At 40.5% G+C, this 15,170-nt stretch overlaps 2 protein-coding genes across 5 annotated transcripts in view; one reads left to right on the top strand and one right to left on the bottom strand.

The window, feature by feature from the left end:
• Positions 1-10,557, bottom strand: part of hormad1 (HORMA domain containing 1) — an 11,768-nt gene extending 1,211 nt beyond the window's left edge. The window contains exons 1-15 of one of the 4 annotated variants that reach the window (XM_034875141.1): positions 10,413-10,557; positions 10,012-10,073; positions 8,523-8,667; positions 7,807-7,870; positions 7,596-7,632; positions 7,416-7,436; positions 7,271-7,297; positions 7,106-7,173; positions 5,942-6,099; positions 5,077-5,234; positions 3,972-4,040; positions 2,509-2,569; positions 1,395-1,447; positions 724-810; positions 210-263 (exon numbers count right to left, since the gene is read on the bottom strand). In XM_034875141.1, the coding sequence (XP_034731032.1) occupies positions 210-263; positions 724-810; positions 1,395-1,447; positions 2,509-2,569; positions 3,972-4,040; positions 5,077-5,234; positions 5,942-6,099; positions 7,106-7,173; positions 7,271-7,297; positions 7,416-7,436; positions 7,596-7,632; positions 7,807-7,870; positions 8,523-8,667; positions 10,012-10,044 (1,035 nt within the window). In that variant the 5' untranslated portion in view covers positions 10,045-10,073; positions 10,413-10,557. Of the gene's footprint in view, positions 1-209; positions 264-723; positions 811-1,394; positions 1,448-2,508; positions 2,570-3,971; positions 4,041-5,076; positions 5,235-5,941; positions 6,106-7,105; positions 7,174-7,270; positions 7,298-7,415; positions 7,437-7,595; positions 7,633-7,806; positions 7,871-8,522; positions 8,668-10,011; positions 10,074-10,370 lie in introns of all 4 variants that reach the window. The other 3 variants (XM_034875138.1, XM_034875140.1, XM_034875139.1) reach the window with 3 other exon arrangements.
• Positions 10,558-11,552: 995 nt separating this feature from the next.
• The window catches only part of ensab (endosulfine alpha b), a 7,715-nt gene continuing 4,097 nt past the window's right edge, over positions 11,553-15,170 (top strand). Inside the window, exon 1 of the mRNA XM_034874558.1 lies at positions 11,553-11,767. Within this exon, the coding sequence (XP_034730449.1) occupies positions 11,570-11,767 (198 nt within the window). The 5' untranslated portion in view covers positions 11,553-11,569. The remainder of the gene's footprint in view (positions 11,768-15,170) is intronic.

The raw sequence follows: 15,170 nt of genomic DNA, 5'->3' as shown, positions 1-15,170 counted from the left end.
TGTAAAGTGTCTTGAGATAACTCTTGTTATGAATTGATACTATAAATAAAATTGAATTGAATTGAATTGAATTATATAAAAGAGACTTCAGATACAGTATTAGGGGACCACCAAATGCACCATGTCATGGGACCTTTAATATTTAAATGATTTATATTAAATCAGGATCAGATCAGAGTTTTTAAACACTGTAAGGATGAGTTTCTCACCGCTTTGTCCTTCATCGCTGTCGGCTTCTGGCTGTTCACAGTCAGGTTTGTCTCCTGTCCAACACACACACACACACACACACACACACACGTATGAGAAAGAATCTGCTGTGCTAATGAGCTTCTCTTAATTTTTCATCTCTTATCATTTTCAACATAACTTTATCCTATTTATGACCTTCGCCACTTTTCCCCACCTTCTGTAACTGTGACCACAGTTGCTATGTTTATGTACACAATATTCAAGAATCCTTTAAACATCATAAAGAATTTAAATTAACAAGAGTGAGCTCATACTTAATTGTGAAGAACCTAGTGAAGATGCTAAAAAGAGCATTATGGGCACAATTTGTCTAACCTTAGCTCAGTCCAAAACAGATAAGTGAACAAAGCAAAGAGACCCAATCACTGAGGGAAAAACCTATTTTTTTTCCCCTGGTTGAGGGGTCGCACAGGTCATATAAGTGTGTAAGATGAGTATTGGTGGCTGTTGAGTTTAGAGTGGCTGACTGACCGTTGTAGACTTGATGATCCGTCCACTCCTGGTCCTCTTCAGGCCCACCTCCATGATCTCAGAGGTCTTCTTCACCAGAGCGTCCATCTGAAAGGGGACAGATGGTCCGTAACACGACCGCCCATTAAGTGCTCTCAAAGTGGCCCTCTGCTTCGTGTTTATGCAGAGCCTGCAGTCATTCTGCCCAGAAACCCGTAACGTTTGGAATTTCCTTTGAACATAACCGGTGTCGGCTTGTGTTGAAAGCCATTTGTCTAAACATCAACAGTTAACCCGGCTATAAAAAGATTTCCTTCACATTTCAACCCACCGGTCCTTGGAAAAAAGAAACCTTGAATGCAAACACTTTCTTTGAAATGCTCTGGAAAAGAGGGGATAAATTGGCCACTTCTTTTTCCTCTATTTTGTTATGTTTTTCCTCCATTAGGAAAATGTACTTGTTGTTGATTAGGAAAAGCTTTGCTTTGTTTTAATTCTTCAGTACCAATTTCCACTTACCAGGGAACAAGGATGAATCGAGCTAATAGTTATTTGACTGAGTTTATTAGGGTTTTTTCATGTATTAATCTTGCCTTCTACAGCACAAGCTGGAAATGATTTGATGTGTAACGCTTTCCCGATGTGTGGTCAGTGGAGTTGGGGTTTGGGTTAGTACAGGTATGAACACTTACCTCCGTGACTTCCTGACAGCTCTCCATCTTCTCAAGACAGCTCATCTGGATCTCTTGAATTCATAAAAAAAAAAAAAAAAAAAGATGCTGATGTTCATTCAGTTTCATAAGTCTTGTCCAATAATCTGAATGATTATTTCTGGATAATGAGGATGTCTGTAGATGTAACAGTAATCATGAATGATTTTCTTAAAGAGGAACCATGCAGTTTTTTTTAGCTTAATTTACCTTAACTGAACAGCTTCGGAGACACTGGAATGGCTATATGACTTTTTTTGAATGGTGGTTGTCTCGCGCGGAAAAAACAACCTTGCAACTTTCAGCCGGGGAGTTGCCGGCCTCAGCGTCATGAAGTATCGCGTGATATCAGGTCTGGTGATGTAACGAATTGCTTTACGGCACTGCACACATACAGGAACCGGCTAGCAATAAGAACAAGGTAGCAATGGAGTTTTTCACACTCATCATGGCTGAGTCGGCCAAAAAGAAGCAGAAAGCTAGTAAAGCAATGTTGGAGGAACAGAGAAAGAGAAAACGGCAGACTCGAGAAAACATCGGAATTGCATTTTCAATTTTCAGATTTGGCGACAACTGAGTCAAACAGAAGCGTGCAAATCTGATGCTGACTTGGCGTTCTTGCTGTTGCACCTGTAAATGTCTTTGGGATAAACTCTGTTTCCTCATTGTACTTCTTAATATTGTGACCTCAGGATGTTTTCTAGTGTCTGTAAAGGTGTCTTACAACAGTGTTGCCAAATATCTATTCCGAAGCTGTACAGAGAAACCTGTGAGCAAATAGTGAAGAAATGGCCAAAACTGCATAGCGCCCCTTTAAGAGAGCCGCCATGTTACGACACTTCAGAATGTCTCTGTAAAAATTTAAGGTGAAATGATTTTAAATACAAAAAAAAAAACTCTACGGCTGAATTGCACTTTAACAGCATTAATGGGGGGAGGCGGGGAAATTGAAATTACGATTAACATTTGGTTTCACACGTTTGAAAATGAACTGTAAATCTCCGGAAACACCATAACACGACACAAACGAGGCCGAACTAAACCTCGGAGAAGTTACTGAAGCGCCCGGCCGAGGAGAACAAGGCGGAGGATTTACCAGTGTTGTCCAAGTCTGTGTTGTCGTTGTCAGGCGTCTCCACGTCTTCAATCACATGAGTCTAAAGATCAAAGACATGTTATCTGAAGCTGTTATCTGACCAACTGCTGAACACGCACACACACGGACACACACACGCACACGCGCTGACCGACTGACATGTCTGACCTGCAGCCTCGCGTGTGTTTCCCAATTTTTGTGTCAATCAATCACGAAGCTGCTCAACACATAACACACTTATGTTATTACAAACAATGACTCTGATCTTTAAGATGTTAATGTGGCGTACATTTCTTCAACCGGGTTTGTGCAGGTTTCAATAAGTCAAATTTAAGACTTTTAAGGGGCTTTTTAAGACCTTTATGAAGGAAATGTAAGACATATATTATAACATAAAGTACAACAAAATGCAGAGTCACAAAAGTACTTGCAAAGTTAATAAACTTGTGAAAATTGATTAAAGGTGACACAGAGAAATAATAACCTGTACATACACGTTTACAGCAAATTATATTTGAACAAGTGAGAGAAATAACTACAACACCACAGAATAAAAAGAAAACATGTCAAAGAGCATTAGAGGTAGCGTTACATTGACGTAGGGAAATTAAGACCTGGTTACAAACATTAAAGGCCTACAAAACGATACTTCCGCAAATTAAATATGTTTTTAGACTTTTTAAGACACCGCGGAAACCCTGTAAAAGCAAAACTGACATGGACAGCAAATGGTACATTTGGAGAAAAAAAATGATTAAATGTGGATGAAAAATACAACAACTTAATGCACAAAATAATATCTGCTTCTTTTTGAGAATTAAGAAGCAATACGTGTTCAATTCCCAAAACCTACTTGGGTTCCCAGAGCCCGACTGATATTTAGGCGGGCCGATATTAGGCATTTCCCAAATCATTTATAAGGACAAAAAATTAGTACATGAATAAATAAAATTCTGATAAATGAATATTTAAAAAATAAAATAAAAACGGAGGGTCAACCATGTTATGAGTGTAAGTTACACGTTACACAATGCTACAACGTCCCTGTTGGCAACACTGACTTTTTTTTTTTATTGTGTTTTTGTTCAAATTAGTTTTTTTACGACGTTTCATGTCTTAAATTTGTATTTATATGAATTTTATTTATCATAACTTTAATATATTTTGATGTTCCTTTGTTCTGTTGTGACAATAAAACTAATTATTATCATATTATTTTAGTAAGAATTCATAAATAATTACAAATAACTAATGTTAGTGAAATCTACTTATGTTTTGTCACACGTTTCTCTTTTTTCTTGTTTTTTTAATATACATTATATCGGAATATCAGATTTTTAAATGACCAAATATTTGTATTGGTATCGGCCTTAAAAATCCTTTATTGGTTGTTCATGATTATTTGACTACTTTGTGCGGCTGAGTGTAAACAAGCTGCACGCCTGAGGTGTTTGTGTGCTGACCTGCGACTGGACGCCCTCCTCCTCCATGTTCAGAACCCACTTCTCTGTCACATGAACGCTCTCCTCCACCTGCAGGCATTAAGCAACACACACACACACAGCTGTCCATTACAAATCAGCTCCTAGAAGTGCTGACTGCAGCGGACCTTGTCGGTTAGGAGACAGAGGCAGAAAAAATGTCCAATAAAGACAGTGAATATATAACCCATAGCAGAAGAGTATGAAGTAGAATAAGCAGTTGATAAACTCTAATATATCAACTGGTGCAATAAACACAACTCGAAAGGCTGCGACATATCATGAAATACACTTCTCTTTGTGTTTGTTGTAACAAAATATCATTAGACAGGGTTTCTGCAGAGTCAAATTTAAGATTTAATAAGATCTTGTGAATGAAATTTAAGACCTATATCACACCATATAAGATGGAATGCAGACTCAGAAAAGTACCTGCAAAGTTAATGAAATTAATCAAATTGAAGTGACAGTCATAACGATCTGTACATATACAGCAAATTCTATTTGGACGAGCGAAAGGAAGAACCACAACACCACAGAATAAAAAGAAAACATTTTGAAGAGCATTGAGGTAGCGTTACATGGAAGTGGGGAAATTAAGACCTGTTTCAAATTATTTAAAACCTAGAACACAATACTTTTTGCGAATTTAAGACTTTTTAAGGCTTACAATTTTGATTTTGAAATGTTAGACCTTTTTTGACTTTTTAAGACCCAGCAGAATCCCTGAGAAGAAAATTGCACTGAAAAATGTTAATGACATTCTTTTTTAGTGTTGCCTTTTATATTCAATTCAGTGTTCAATTTGTTAAATAAAAGAATGTTATGTTCAGTTTAAGTTCAACTAGCAATGTATTTTAGAAGAATACTGAAAGCAGCAGAAATGCAGAACTGAGTACACTTTAATATCTGTTTATTTATCACAATATTCAACAACGGTATGCATATCCATATTTTCCTCATATCGAGCAGCCCTATGAGAGGTTATCTAAAAGGTTTGACAATACCTCACTGCCTACTTCAAATCAGGGTTAGATTTTTAGTCCCTGTTTCTTTTAGTTTAGTCCCCCCGTTTCCCTTCATTCACCTGCTCCAGTCTCTGTCTCTCTGTGGCCATGTCCAACTTCAGAGTGTGGAAGGGAGTGGCCACCTCGCCCATGGTGAGCTTGACCGGCTCCTTCTCAAACTCCATGGTGTCGCCGTCTGCCTCCCTAAAGCCTGGCGGCTGGTAGTTCTGAGGAGTGACTGGGAAAAGGCAGGCAGGCAAGCAGACAGGCAGGCAGGCAGGCAGACAGGCAGGCAGGCAGGCAGGCAGGCAGGCAGGAAGGCAGGCAAGCAGGCAGGCAGGCAGGCAGGCAGGCAGGCAGGCAAGCAGGCAGGCAGGCGGGCAGGCAGGCAGGCAGGCAGGCAGGCAGACAGGCAGGCAGGCAGACAGGCAGGCAGGCAGGCAGACAGGCAGGCAGGCAGGCAGGCAGGCAGGCAGGCAAGCAGGCAGGCAGGCAGGCAGGCAGGCAGGCAGACAGGCAGACAGGCAGGCAGGCAGGCAGGCAAGCAGGCAGGCAGGCAAGCAGGCAGGCAGGCAGACAGGCAGGCAGGCAAGCAGGCAGGCAAGCAGGCAGGCAGGCAGGCAGGCAAGCAGACAGGCAGGCAGGCAGGCAGGCAGGCAGGCAGGCAGGCAGGCAGATAGACATGTGTTTGTAGTGTTAACTCCAAACTGTAATGTTTCAACTACAACCGTCAAAAGCGACAAGAGCAGTCTGGCGCCTGGCGCACAGACCATTTTTTCACGCCGTGCGCTTAGATCGTTAAAATCGGGCCCTACTGGTTTCATAACAAACAAATCTAGTCGCTGGAATACTAAACATTAGAAAGCTTTAAAATATGTTGCTCAATTCAAGTAATGCTGCACTTCATTGAATTTGTAAGGACCAGTGTGGGCTTGTGTGTGCTACCGTTGTCATAGTAAGCCAGCTTCATGTTGAGGCAGACATTGTCTGGCAGAGGACCGAGGTTCTGCATCAGAGTGTAGAGCTTCCTCACCAGCAGGATGCTAGCCTTCTTCGTGTTGCCGCACAACATCGACGACACGTTGTTGTTGTTGTTGTTGTTGTTGTTGCTGCAGATGATGAAGATGTGAAAAGTAGGATTCAAGTAAATGAAGAAAAATAACTCTGCTCTTTCAGTCACTTTGCCAGGTATCGATTACGGTAGTCTATAATGATGACGTTTCATTTCTAGCTAACAACCTTTGAACGCACACGTTCCACCAAATGCAAGTTTATTCCCGAGGCTAATTTGCAGAGGCACCGTAACGCCACCCAAGACGATTGTAATTGTTTTAAAGAAAAGCAAATAAACCAGAGCATGTAGTTTCCTCCCACCCTGGAACTAGCCAGACCCTCCTCAGCAGCGCTGTGGAGGAAGGTCTGGCAATGCAACACTGCCATTATGGTCCCTGGCAGGATACATTGAAGTATGTGGTATGTTCTGAGCTGAACCAGCCACTTTGGATGTTAAATGGAAGTGCAGTCTCACTGTAAGACTTTAAATATTAAACCCAGGATTGCTGCAAGTTAGTTGCCAATTAAAGTATTTTTTGCCTTTTTATTTGTGTCAGGTCTATTATTCAGAAATAATACATTTAAGGAGTATCGATATACAGTTCAAAATAGATTAAAGAAAACAATACTTGGAGGACACTTACATATAGGTATTAAGATATAGTGTAAGCATATAGTTATTGTTGTTATAGTATTGTTGTATGAACTAAAATTTAGTATGCTATATATGCATATCTTTTTGATTTTTTTCTGTAATAATATGGTATTGTAAAGTGGTATGCAGCTGTAGCTCTGATTTAGAGATGATTTGTACTTGTATTTTCACTGTTTTGGTGACTAATGTCTTTACACAACTTCAAATTGTGTCTACTGCTCCCAAAAACAGATGTTGAAGCGCACTAACAAACCTTACTGCCCCTTAGGGGTTGAAACTTGTTTTTGATATAAGTTCTGTTCATCTGTCGGCCTTTGATGACCCAAGTAGGTTTTGGGATTTGAACACGTATTGATATAAGGTGCATTTACTGTCCTATGAACGTCTGAAAAAAGTCCCACCTTTCAAAGTCCATCTGTGCTCCTTTTGCCGTGTAATGGATCTTAAACTGGTAATACTCAGTCACTTTCTGAAAGACAAGACAAGACAAGACAGCTTGTTATCTGTACAGTAGTTTAGCATGTTTTAAAACATCCACAATGGCAAGAAGAAAACCTGCATATTACCTGGGGGTTCTCTGGGTCAGTGTAGATCTAAAAAAGGACCAAATGAGAAGAAAAAAAACCATCAGCACCACAGTTACCCAAGCAGGCTCCTCGTCCCAATGTGTTTATCACAAATAATCATTCAAAAAGAGCACAAAATACTCACAGACATAATGACTGTCCGCAGCTGGTAGGGAAAAATAACAACAACTTTGATCACATTAGTTATAATGAGACACAGGAGAAAAATGTGAATAAAGGCTTACTTTGCTGGTTATGTTCATTTCTATTGTCATACTAATGTACCAACACTTCTGACTTAAGGAAAAGGTTGATTATGACTTACATACTTCTTCTGGATGGCCTCAAAGCATCCCTGCATCCTAGATAGAACACAAAAACACATTTAATGATCTGTGACACATATCATCCAACCTTAAACAACCCACAGTGAATAGTGTTTCCCTAGTGACCCTACATAACACAAAAGAGGGTTTATTGCCATTAAACCACTCATTGATGTGGTGGCCAGCAAGTGTCACCTTGTTGTTATTTACCATTGAACAATCTGACTGGAACCGGGACAGCTGAGCTCCTCTTTAAGGATCATCACTTTCTGATCTGTGGGAAGAAAAACAGACAGACAAAGACAGACAGACGTAAGTTTTATCTATAACTCAGTGCAGACATTTTTGCTGTTGTTGTCCTGAAAACACTTGAGAACACATTTCTGCTGCTCTACATAACCAGCACCACTATGCTACCGCCTGTCTTTTTGCACATTACATGGACTGTCGACAGTATGCATAATTGCACATTTTTAACACAAATTTTGCTGCTCTTTTTTTCCTCATTGTATATATCTTCTTATTTTTACTTTTTTTATGTTGTTTACTTGAATGTTATGTTTGTCTGTGGACCAAATTTGTTATAAATGTCTTGTCACCGTGGGATAGAGGGAAACGCAATTTCGATTTCTTTGTATGTTTTTGACATGTGAAGAAATTGACAATAAAGCAGACTTTGACTTTGACTTTGACTATGAGACATGTTAAAAAGTGTTACTGCATGAGGTAGGAGTGATTTTCTGGAGCGGTCCGTGAGACACTGAAGCTGTCGGAGCCTTTTGGAAAGCCAAATCATATAACCCTGACCATCCAACGGTTTGCCCAGTGACCTCCACTCCGCAACAGCTTCAATGTCTCCTGGGTAAATTGACCTTGATAGCCCCTGTGTGATGTGCAGACAAATAAGTTTCCATGTGTAATCTAACCTTCGATATATTTGTTGCCGTAGGCTTTCTCTGGGAAAAGGCCCCGGAGGTATGTGATGCCAGACACTGCGATGGCCAGAAGCTTCTTTATAACAACCAAGGACTGCTGCTCGGAGATAACCTGATTCGGCAACAGCTGAGTGTCCTGCGTGAGTGGAACAGATGAATCACATACTGCCTACTCACCACAGTTAAAACAAACCCTAGAACACCCAAACAGCTGAATATGAACGAGTGAGCCCCAAATTTATTTCATGACAAATGAAATAACCAACTTCCAATTTTTTCAACCCGTGATGTAATGTTATCTCTCTGAAGTCTAAGATGCATAAAAGCTGTAAGCAAAGTATTAATAATGACTGTTTTATTATATGGTCTTTGTGATCTTTCATAGACTGAAATACTAGTGTGGATCATCACACGCCCTCCTTTTTTTTAACAACCAAGTGATCACAACTGTAGCTAATGAATATATGATGATCATACATTTTGTGTCTAAAATCTGAATCTGCAGAAGTGACTACTTAAAGCACTTACATTCATGTTGTGAAGTTGAGGTATGAAGTATCATAAAAGGGACATACAAAAAACTAAGCACTTTAAAATTCAAGAAAATAGTGTGAGTGTTTAAATTTTACCAGCCACTCAATGGATTACTATTGTTTTTTGGATGGTGAGTGAAGCAAACCTACCCGCCACTTGCATATTTTACCAGCATTTGGCTAGTGGATGAGTAAATGTACTTATAATAAGAAATATTTAGCTGACATTTTTATCCAAAGCAACTTACAATTGCTACATATCAGAGGCTGCACACCGCTGGAGCAACTAGGGATTAAGTGCCCTGCTCAGGAACACATTGGTTGATGTATCATAGCGGGAATCTAACCCAGATCTCTCACACCGAAGACATGTGTCATAGCCACAGAGCCATCACCACGAGCTACCGTTGCAAACACTGACAAAACTTGACACGGCGTAGACTAAAACTGTACAACTGTGTACTTGTACCTGGTTAACTGCGTTTGCATCATCACAAAACACTGAATATACATCAGAAGTTCTCAATTTGTTTCTTTCGAAGGACCCCTTACAAGATCGAGAATACACCGGTGACCCCCACGTGTAACGTTATATGTCCATTGGAATAAATTGACGTAGCCTCCATTTAACTTCTAACGTTGCATGTCTTAGCTACAGTATGTGAAAGTACAACAATGGAGCAATATTATATATACATATTTGGAGATTCTAAGAGTTACATATTTGTTAGTTTAGAAAGTAATTTTTATAGAAACGTTAAGTACGTTAAATATAAATGTTTACTGGTACTGTAGCCTACTGTTTAGGTCGAACTATGAATCATTTTGCAAAGAAATATGCACATTGTAATTTAAATGAATGATTCTTAAAACTTTTCACAGACCCCGTTGCTACTTCTACTTAACATTAATGTTAGCTTAAATAAATCAGCCAAGAATAGATTTACCTGAGAAGTTCTAACTCGCTGTGCACACGCCATTGCAGTTGTGAGAGGACACAAAATTAAAGCTGCGAAGAAAAGAGTGAAATTATGTGATGGCGACCAAACTGGCCTACACAGTTAAGACAGTTTAGTAGTGTTACCTTAGCTACTGTAATTAGCTACACACAGTTAAGACAGTTTAGTAGTGTTACCTTAGCTACTGTAATTAGCTACAACTAGCAAGTTCACCTGTTAGCTAGCTAGCTAACGTGAATTACCCTGTTAGCTACATTTAGCTAGGCAGCCACCTGCTTAAACAGTTTCTGCTACACTAGGATGGAGCTGTTACTAACATAACCTGTTGACAATAAGCTTGTTCTTACATGGCAACAATGAAACAATATTTTAACAAAAACAATACAAACAGTATAGCTTGTTTTTGATGACGATTTTGAAACAAGCTAACAATAGCGTTAGCTAGGTGTTAACACAAAAAAAACCGTTCCCGCTAATTGTTTAACACGGTCAACAAGTAACCAATCACAGAGCAGGGAGCTTCTTCTTCCTCGACTTTGGGATTTAACGGCAGCCAACAGCCTTAATGTTACACTACTGACACCTTCTGGAGTTAGTTAACACCTACAGTGTCTACACGTGTCAACAAATTTTCATTGGATGGATTTAAAGGACATGTATTTTAAAATGTTGTCATCAGTGCTGTTACATCCATGTCTTGTTTCTCAGCAGGAACGCTAACAATTAAACATCTTCTGCCTTGTCTACTTGTACTTATACTTGTCTATATATACTTGTCATCACCATACTAGAGTATGTGCTGTAGCCTTCTCCTAGACCTTTATGTACATACAATTGTTAATGACCTGTCTCTCTTATACATATTTCCCTCAACTAACTGTTTAGGTTGCGGTGTCCAATTCTCAGCTTGCTTATTGTTACTTGCTCTTTTCATTTTGTCCCCTGCTCCTTTTTTATTTGAGTGTTAATATCTCCAAATTTACTGCATTATGCCAACGCCGTTTCCACTGTTGAGTTTGTAATTTTTCCACACTATGCATTTCCCTTTGATTTTGATAATTTTATACTAATTTCAAAAACATGTTTTTGACTTCCTATTTTGTCAACCTGTCTCCTCTCTTATTTCCGAGGATACCTGAATGCGCTGGAGCCCACATTAACGTTATATTGTTGTCCTGTCTAACAAATCTCAAATTTGTCAACAAGACTCCATCATGCTTGTTAGAGCAAAATAGAAACGTGACAACATGGCCTCCGATCCTCTCGTTTAACTCATTTTGGTGTATTAATTTATTAATTGTTCTAACACAGAATGTAATCAAATAAAAACCAACATGTTGCATCGATAATATATCTTTTGTGTTTATGCAGTGCGCCCCCCGCATCGCCCCCAGTCTCCATTTTGTAAAATCATTGGGCAATGGGCTGTCAATCACAGAGAATGGCACAGTTGCTAGCATCCCATTGGCTCCGCCGGCCCCATTACTGCTCGCCTATTGGTTACTGTATATGTCAATCACAAGTAGAGAACGCCCCTTTATCGGTGATGTCACATCTCGTTACGCCATTTTTGTTGGGGAGCAGTCGTGTCAAGAAAAGAAGATTAGATTCAGTACAGGTATCTCGCGTATTCATCTCTTCGAGTTGTCCGCAAAAAGGACACTTGCTTGTCCATTACCCTCACACAATGTCGTCAGAAAACCTACACTCGGACACTCAGGTGGACTACGAGGACGAGAAACAGGTGGGTTTTCTGACTGCTGTCTTGATGTTGTTGGCTAACCACCGAGCATGCTAGCTAGAAGTGGCTAGCATCAGCTAGCACAAGTGAAGTGTGTGCTTAGCGCTGCACCAAGGCAGGGGGGTGGGGGGACTCCTGGGAGACATGTAGGGCTGCGATAAGCTGTTCCGTGTGTTGAAAAGGGTTTTTATCGTAGCTGTCGAAAATGTTTTTTTTTTCTCGTAGCTGTCTCAACATACAGAGCTCAATGCCAGTCTGTCACTTTGTTTTGTCCCTTGCCTTGTGTCATTGGCTGGCGAGTCCACAACAGCTCGGGCCTCATTGGTCTGTCCTGGAGGGTCTCAAAACGTGTCATGCAGGGCCGACTGGCTCCAACGAGAGACATACATTGATGGTTTCTCTCGGGACACTTTGAACTGGTGAAAACACATGCATTGGAAACACTCATGTCTTCATCCAGACTTGCACATGGCTGGACATTCTTGGTTTGTCTTCACCTGACAGTGACAACAACTGCAGTGTGACACTGCTTCCGCATTTACACACAGCATCACGACAACGATAGTGTCACTCCATATAGTCACTTGGACCCAGAGCTGGGCAATCTATCGATATTATATCGATATCGTAATATAAGACTAGATATATTCTTAGATTTTGGATGTCCTAATATTGTAATATGGCATAAGTGTTTACCTGGTTTTAAAGGCTGCATTACAGTACAGTGATGTCATTTTCTGAAATTACCAGACTGTTGTTACTGTAAGTGGACCTATGCTAAATCAAACATCTGTTGATAGGCCTGCAGTTACCTTGTACTGCTTTGATTTGTTGTTTTATGAACATATATAAATTGCCAGATTTATTATATGTATGGGAAAAAAATGTCATGAACTTATTTAGGAAATCAGACATCATGTAGGCAGAAATCAGATTTAGCAGTTGGTTTGTTTTGATCAAATTGAATGTGTAAATTGTAGAAAGTAAAAAAAAAAAATCAACAATACAAGACATACATGTGCAGCTCTTGTGCCTGATTGGCTGCGCGGCAGCTTAGAAGTGTCTAATTCAAAATCAATATTGACGGACTGTTTTTTTTTTGGTTATACTGAAGCTTGAATGTGTGCACACTACCCAAAAATGACACGTAATGACATACATAAAGACATTAAGATGCAGTGAATGGTTATTGTTTTGACTAACACAGCTTTGCAACAAACTCAAATCACTCAAAACATGTTTGTAAAATAAATTTAGCAGCAATCCTAATGTATCCACATTAGGGCCTCCGCTTTGCCAGACCTTCCTCCACAGCTCTGCGAAAGATGGTCCGGCATTCATTTAAACGCTGGACGGAGCAACGGTGCCGCTGCAAAATTAGCCTCTGGAAGGAGCTTGTTTGGTGGAACGTGTGTACGTTCAAAAGTTGTTTCAGTCGTGCAACAGAACAGCAGTTAACCGCAGTCCTCATAAATCAACCGGAGTTTAACATTTCAACACAAACAAGGGGAAGGCAACAACCTAAAGGGACTAGTTTAAATGTTTTACAAGTCTTCCCGTTAGTGTTTAAAACTGTCCTGCGCAAAGGATGTGTTGTTGGATTCTGCCGAATATAGTAGCTCATAAATTTCTTGTCTCGTGCCCCCCCCCCCCGAGGGAATGTGTTCATCGGCTTCTCTGTCCTGACTCACATATTATCCCTACCCCAGCAAGCTTTGCAGGCTGGGTGCCCTATCTGGTGTGCCTGGTGGAAGTAGGTCTACGCTGTGCGTTGCTCGCGCAAGGATAATGTGCCGGGAGTACATAAATTGCCTTTGGAGTTTATCCGCTATAGTCGTACCTGGACTTTACACCTACTATTTCCTGAGGTAGATATAGCGCACAGTCAAACACTTCTTTCATGCATGTACAAAAACAAGGTGTGCCCTAGTGGCCCAAAGTACTGGCCTCAGTGTCTACGTGACAGGGACCAGTTTGACAAGTGTTACCTCGGTTATGAGTAAGCTTGCATCCTCCCTATGTTTTTGCTTTCTATGGTCTATAGTTTTCAAGGGCCATACACCCCTACCCCTCGATCAAAATGAATATTGGGACAGCCCTTAGTCTCGCGTGAACGTGCAAAACCTTGGGGAAGGGGTCAGACAGAGAAATAAGATTCAGCCTTAGTCAGTGAAACCAGCAAATACTTGCCTTGTCTAAACCAAATGGCCACCTCAGGCAGACGTAAACATACACTAAAAACTACTAAAAACATCCTTGTTTTTCTTTTCCTAACCCCAACCATAGCTTTCTTCTCACGATGGCACGTTGTTCTTGCAATAACATGGCAAGACTGCGATAACACACCTCGTGTAGTAATCATTCTACTAAAAAACATACTACTAGTTTTTTAGTAGAATGTTTTTAGTAACACGAGGCGTGTTATCACCGTTTTGCCATGTTATTGCAAGAACAACGTGCCATCGTGAGAAGAAAGCTATGGTTGGGAAAAGAAAAACGAGGATGTTTTTAGTATAAGAAGGAAGCGACGGTTGAGTTTAGGAAAAGAAGAACAGATTTGTTTTTACACAAACGAGAGTGAGGAAATGCCACACGCGGCGCGCAATCCCCGCTCTCCTGGGTGAATGTCCAGATCTTTGCCCTTTCATACTACTCCCCTACAGCCTAAATTCACACACAATCGCAAGGTAATGTAAGTCAATGGAGGCCAAAGGCAGATGAACACGCTAAAAGCGAGTTTGCGTCTTTAGAACACGCCAACAATGGCGTACGACTTGTTGAGATCAGGCTGCACAGTCACAGCACTGCATGCAGCATGGTGGCCCAATGGTTAGCACTGGGACCTCACAGCAAGAAGGTTCTGGGTTCTAATCCAGGTTGTTCTGGGTCTTTCTGTGTAGAGTTTGCCACCCACCGCTCCCTTGAGGGATGGATTTAATGCAGAGAATGAATTTTGTGACAAAAAAGTACTGTTACTTTACAAAACCAATGAAATCACACAAACAGAAGACGGTGAATTATTACTATTAATGGCAGCCAAAGTGTGACTCACAGGTAGCCGAAAACAAGGTTTGTTATATACTCATTAATGTGCGTATCATACTTAAACGGAGGTTGCTGAATAAATTTGCTCTTAAAGTTCTCAAATGTGGGATGCTTTTTTTGCTTTACAGTAATAGTTGAACAGGAGTCAGAGTTCATTCTTTATCGGCTAGTTTTTGCTGTACAGATTCCTGATAATCTTGTGCACCATATCCCTGTAAACACGATTCCCAAAGAGGGCCGTGCTTGTTATGCTGCATTCCAGGCAACCCGTAACTCGTGTTTTCCTAATGGCGGTTTTCCACTGCGTGGTATCTACTCGACTCGCCTCGGGTCTACTCGCTTTTTTTGGTTTTCCATTACG

This window comes from Etheostoma cragini, chromosome 6 (genome assembly GCF_013103735.1).
Source record: "Etheostoma cragini isolate CJK2018 chromosome 6, CSU_Ecrag_1.0, whole genome shotgun sequence".
In the NCBI taxonomy this organism is placed as follows: domain Eukaryota; kingdom Metazoa; phylum Chordata; class Actinopteri; order Perciformes; family Percidae; genus Etheostoma; species Etheostoma cragini.
The sequence above is the reverse complement of the archived record's forward strand: the minus strand, read 5'-3'. Positions and strand labels throughout refer to the sequence as shown.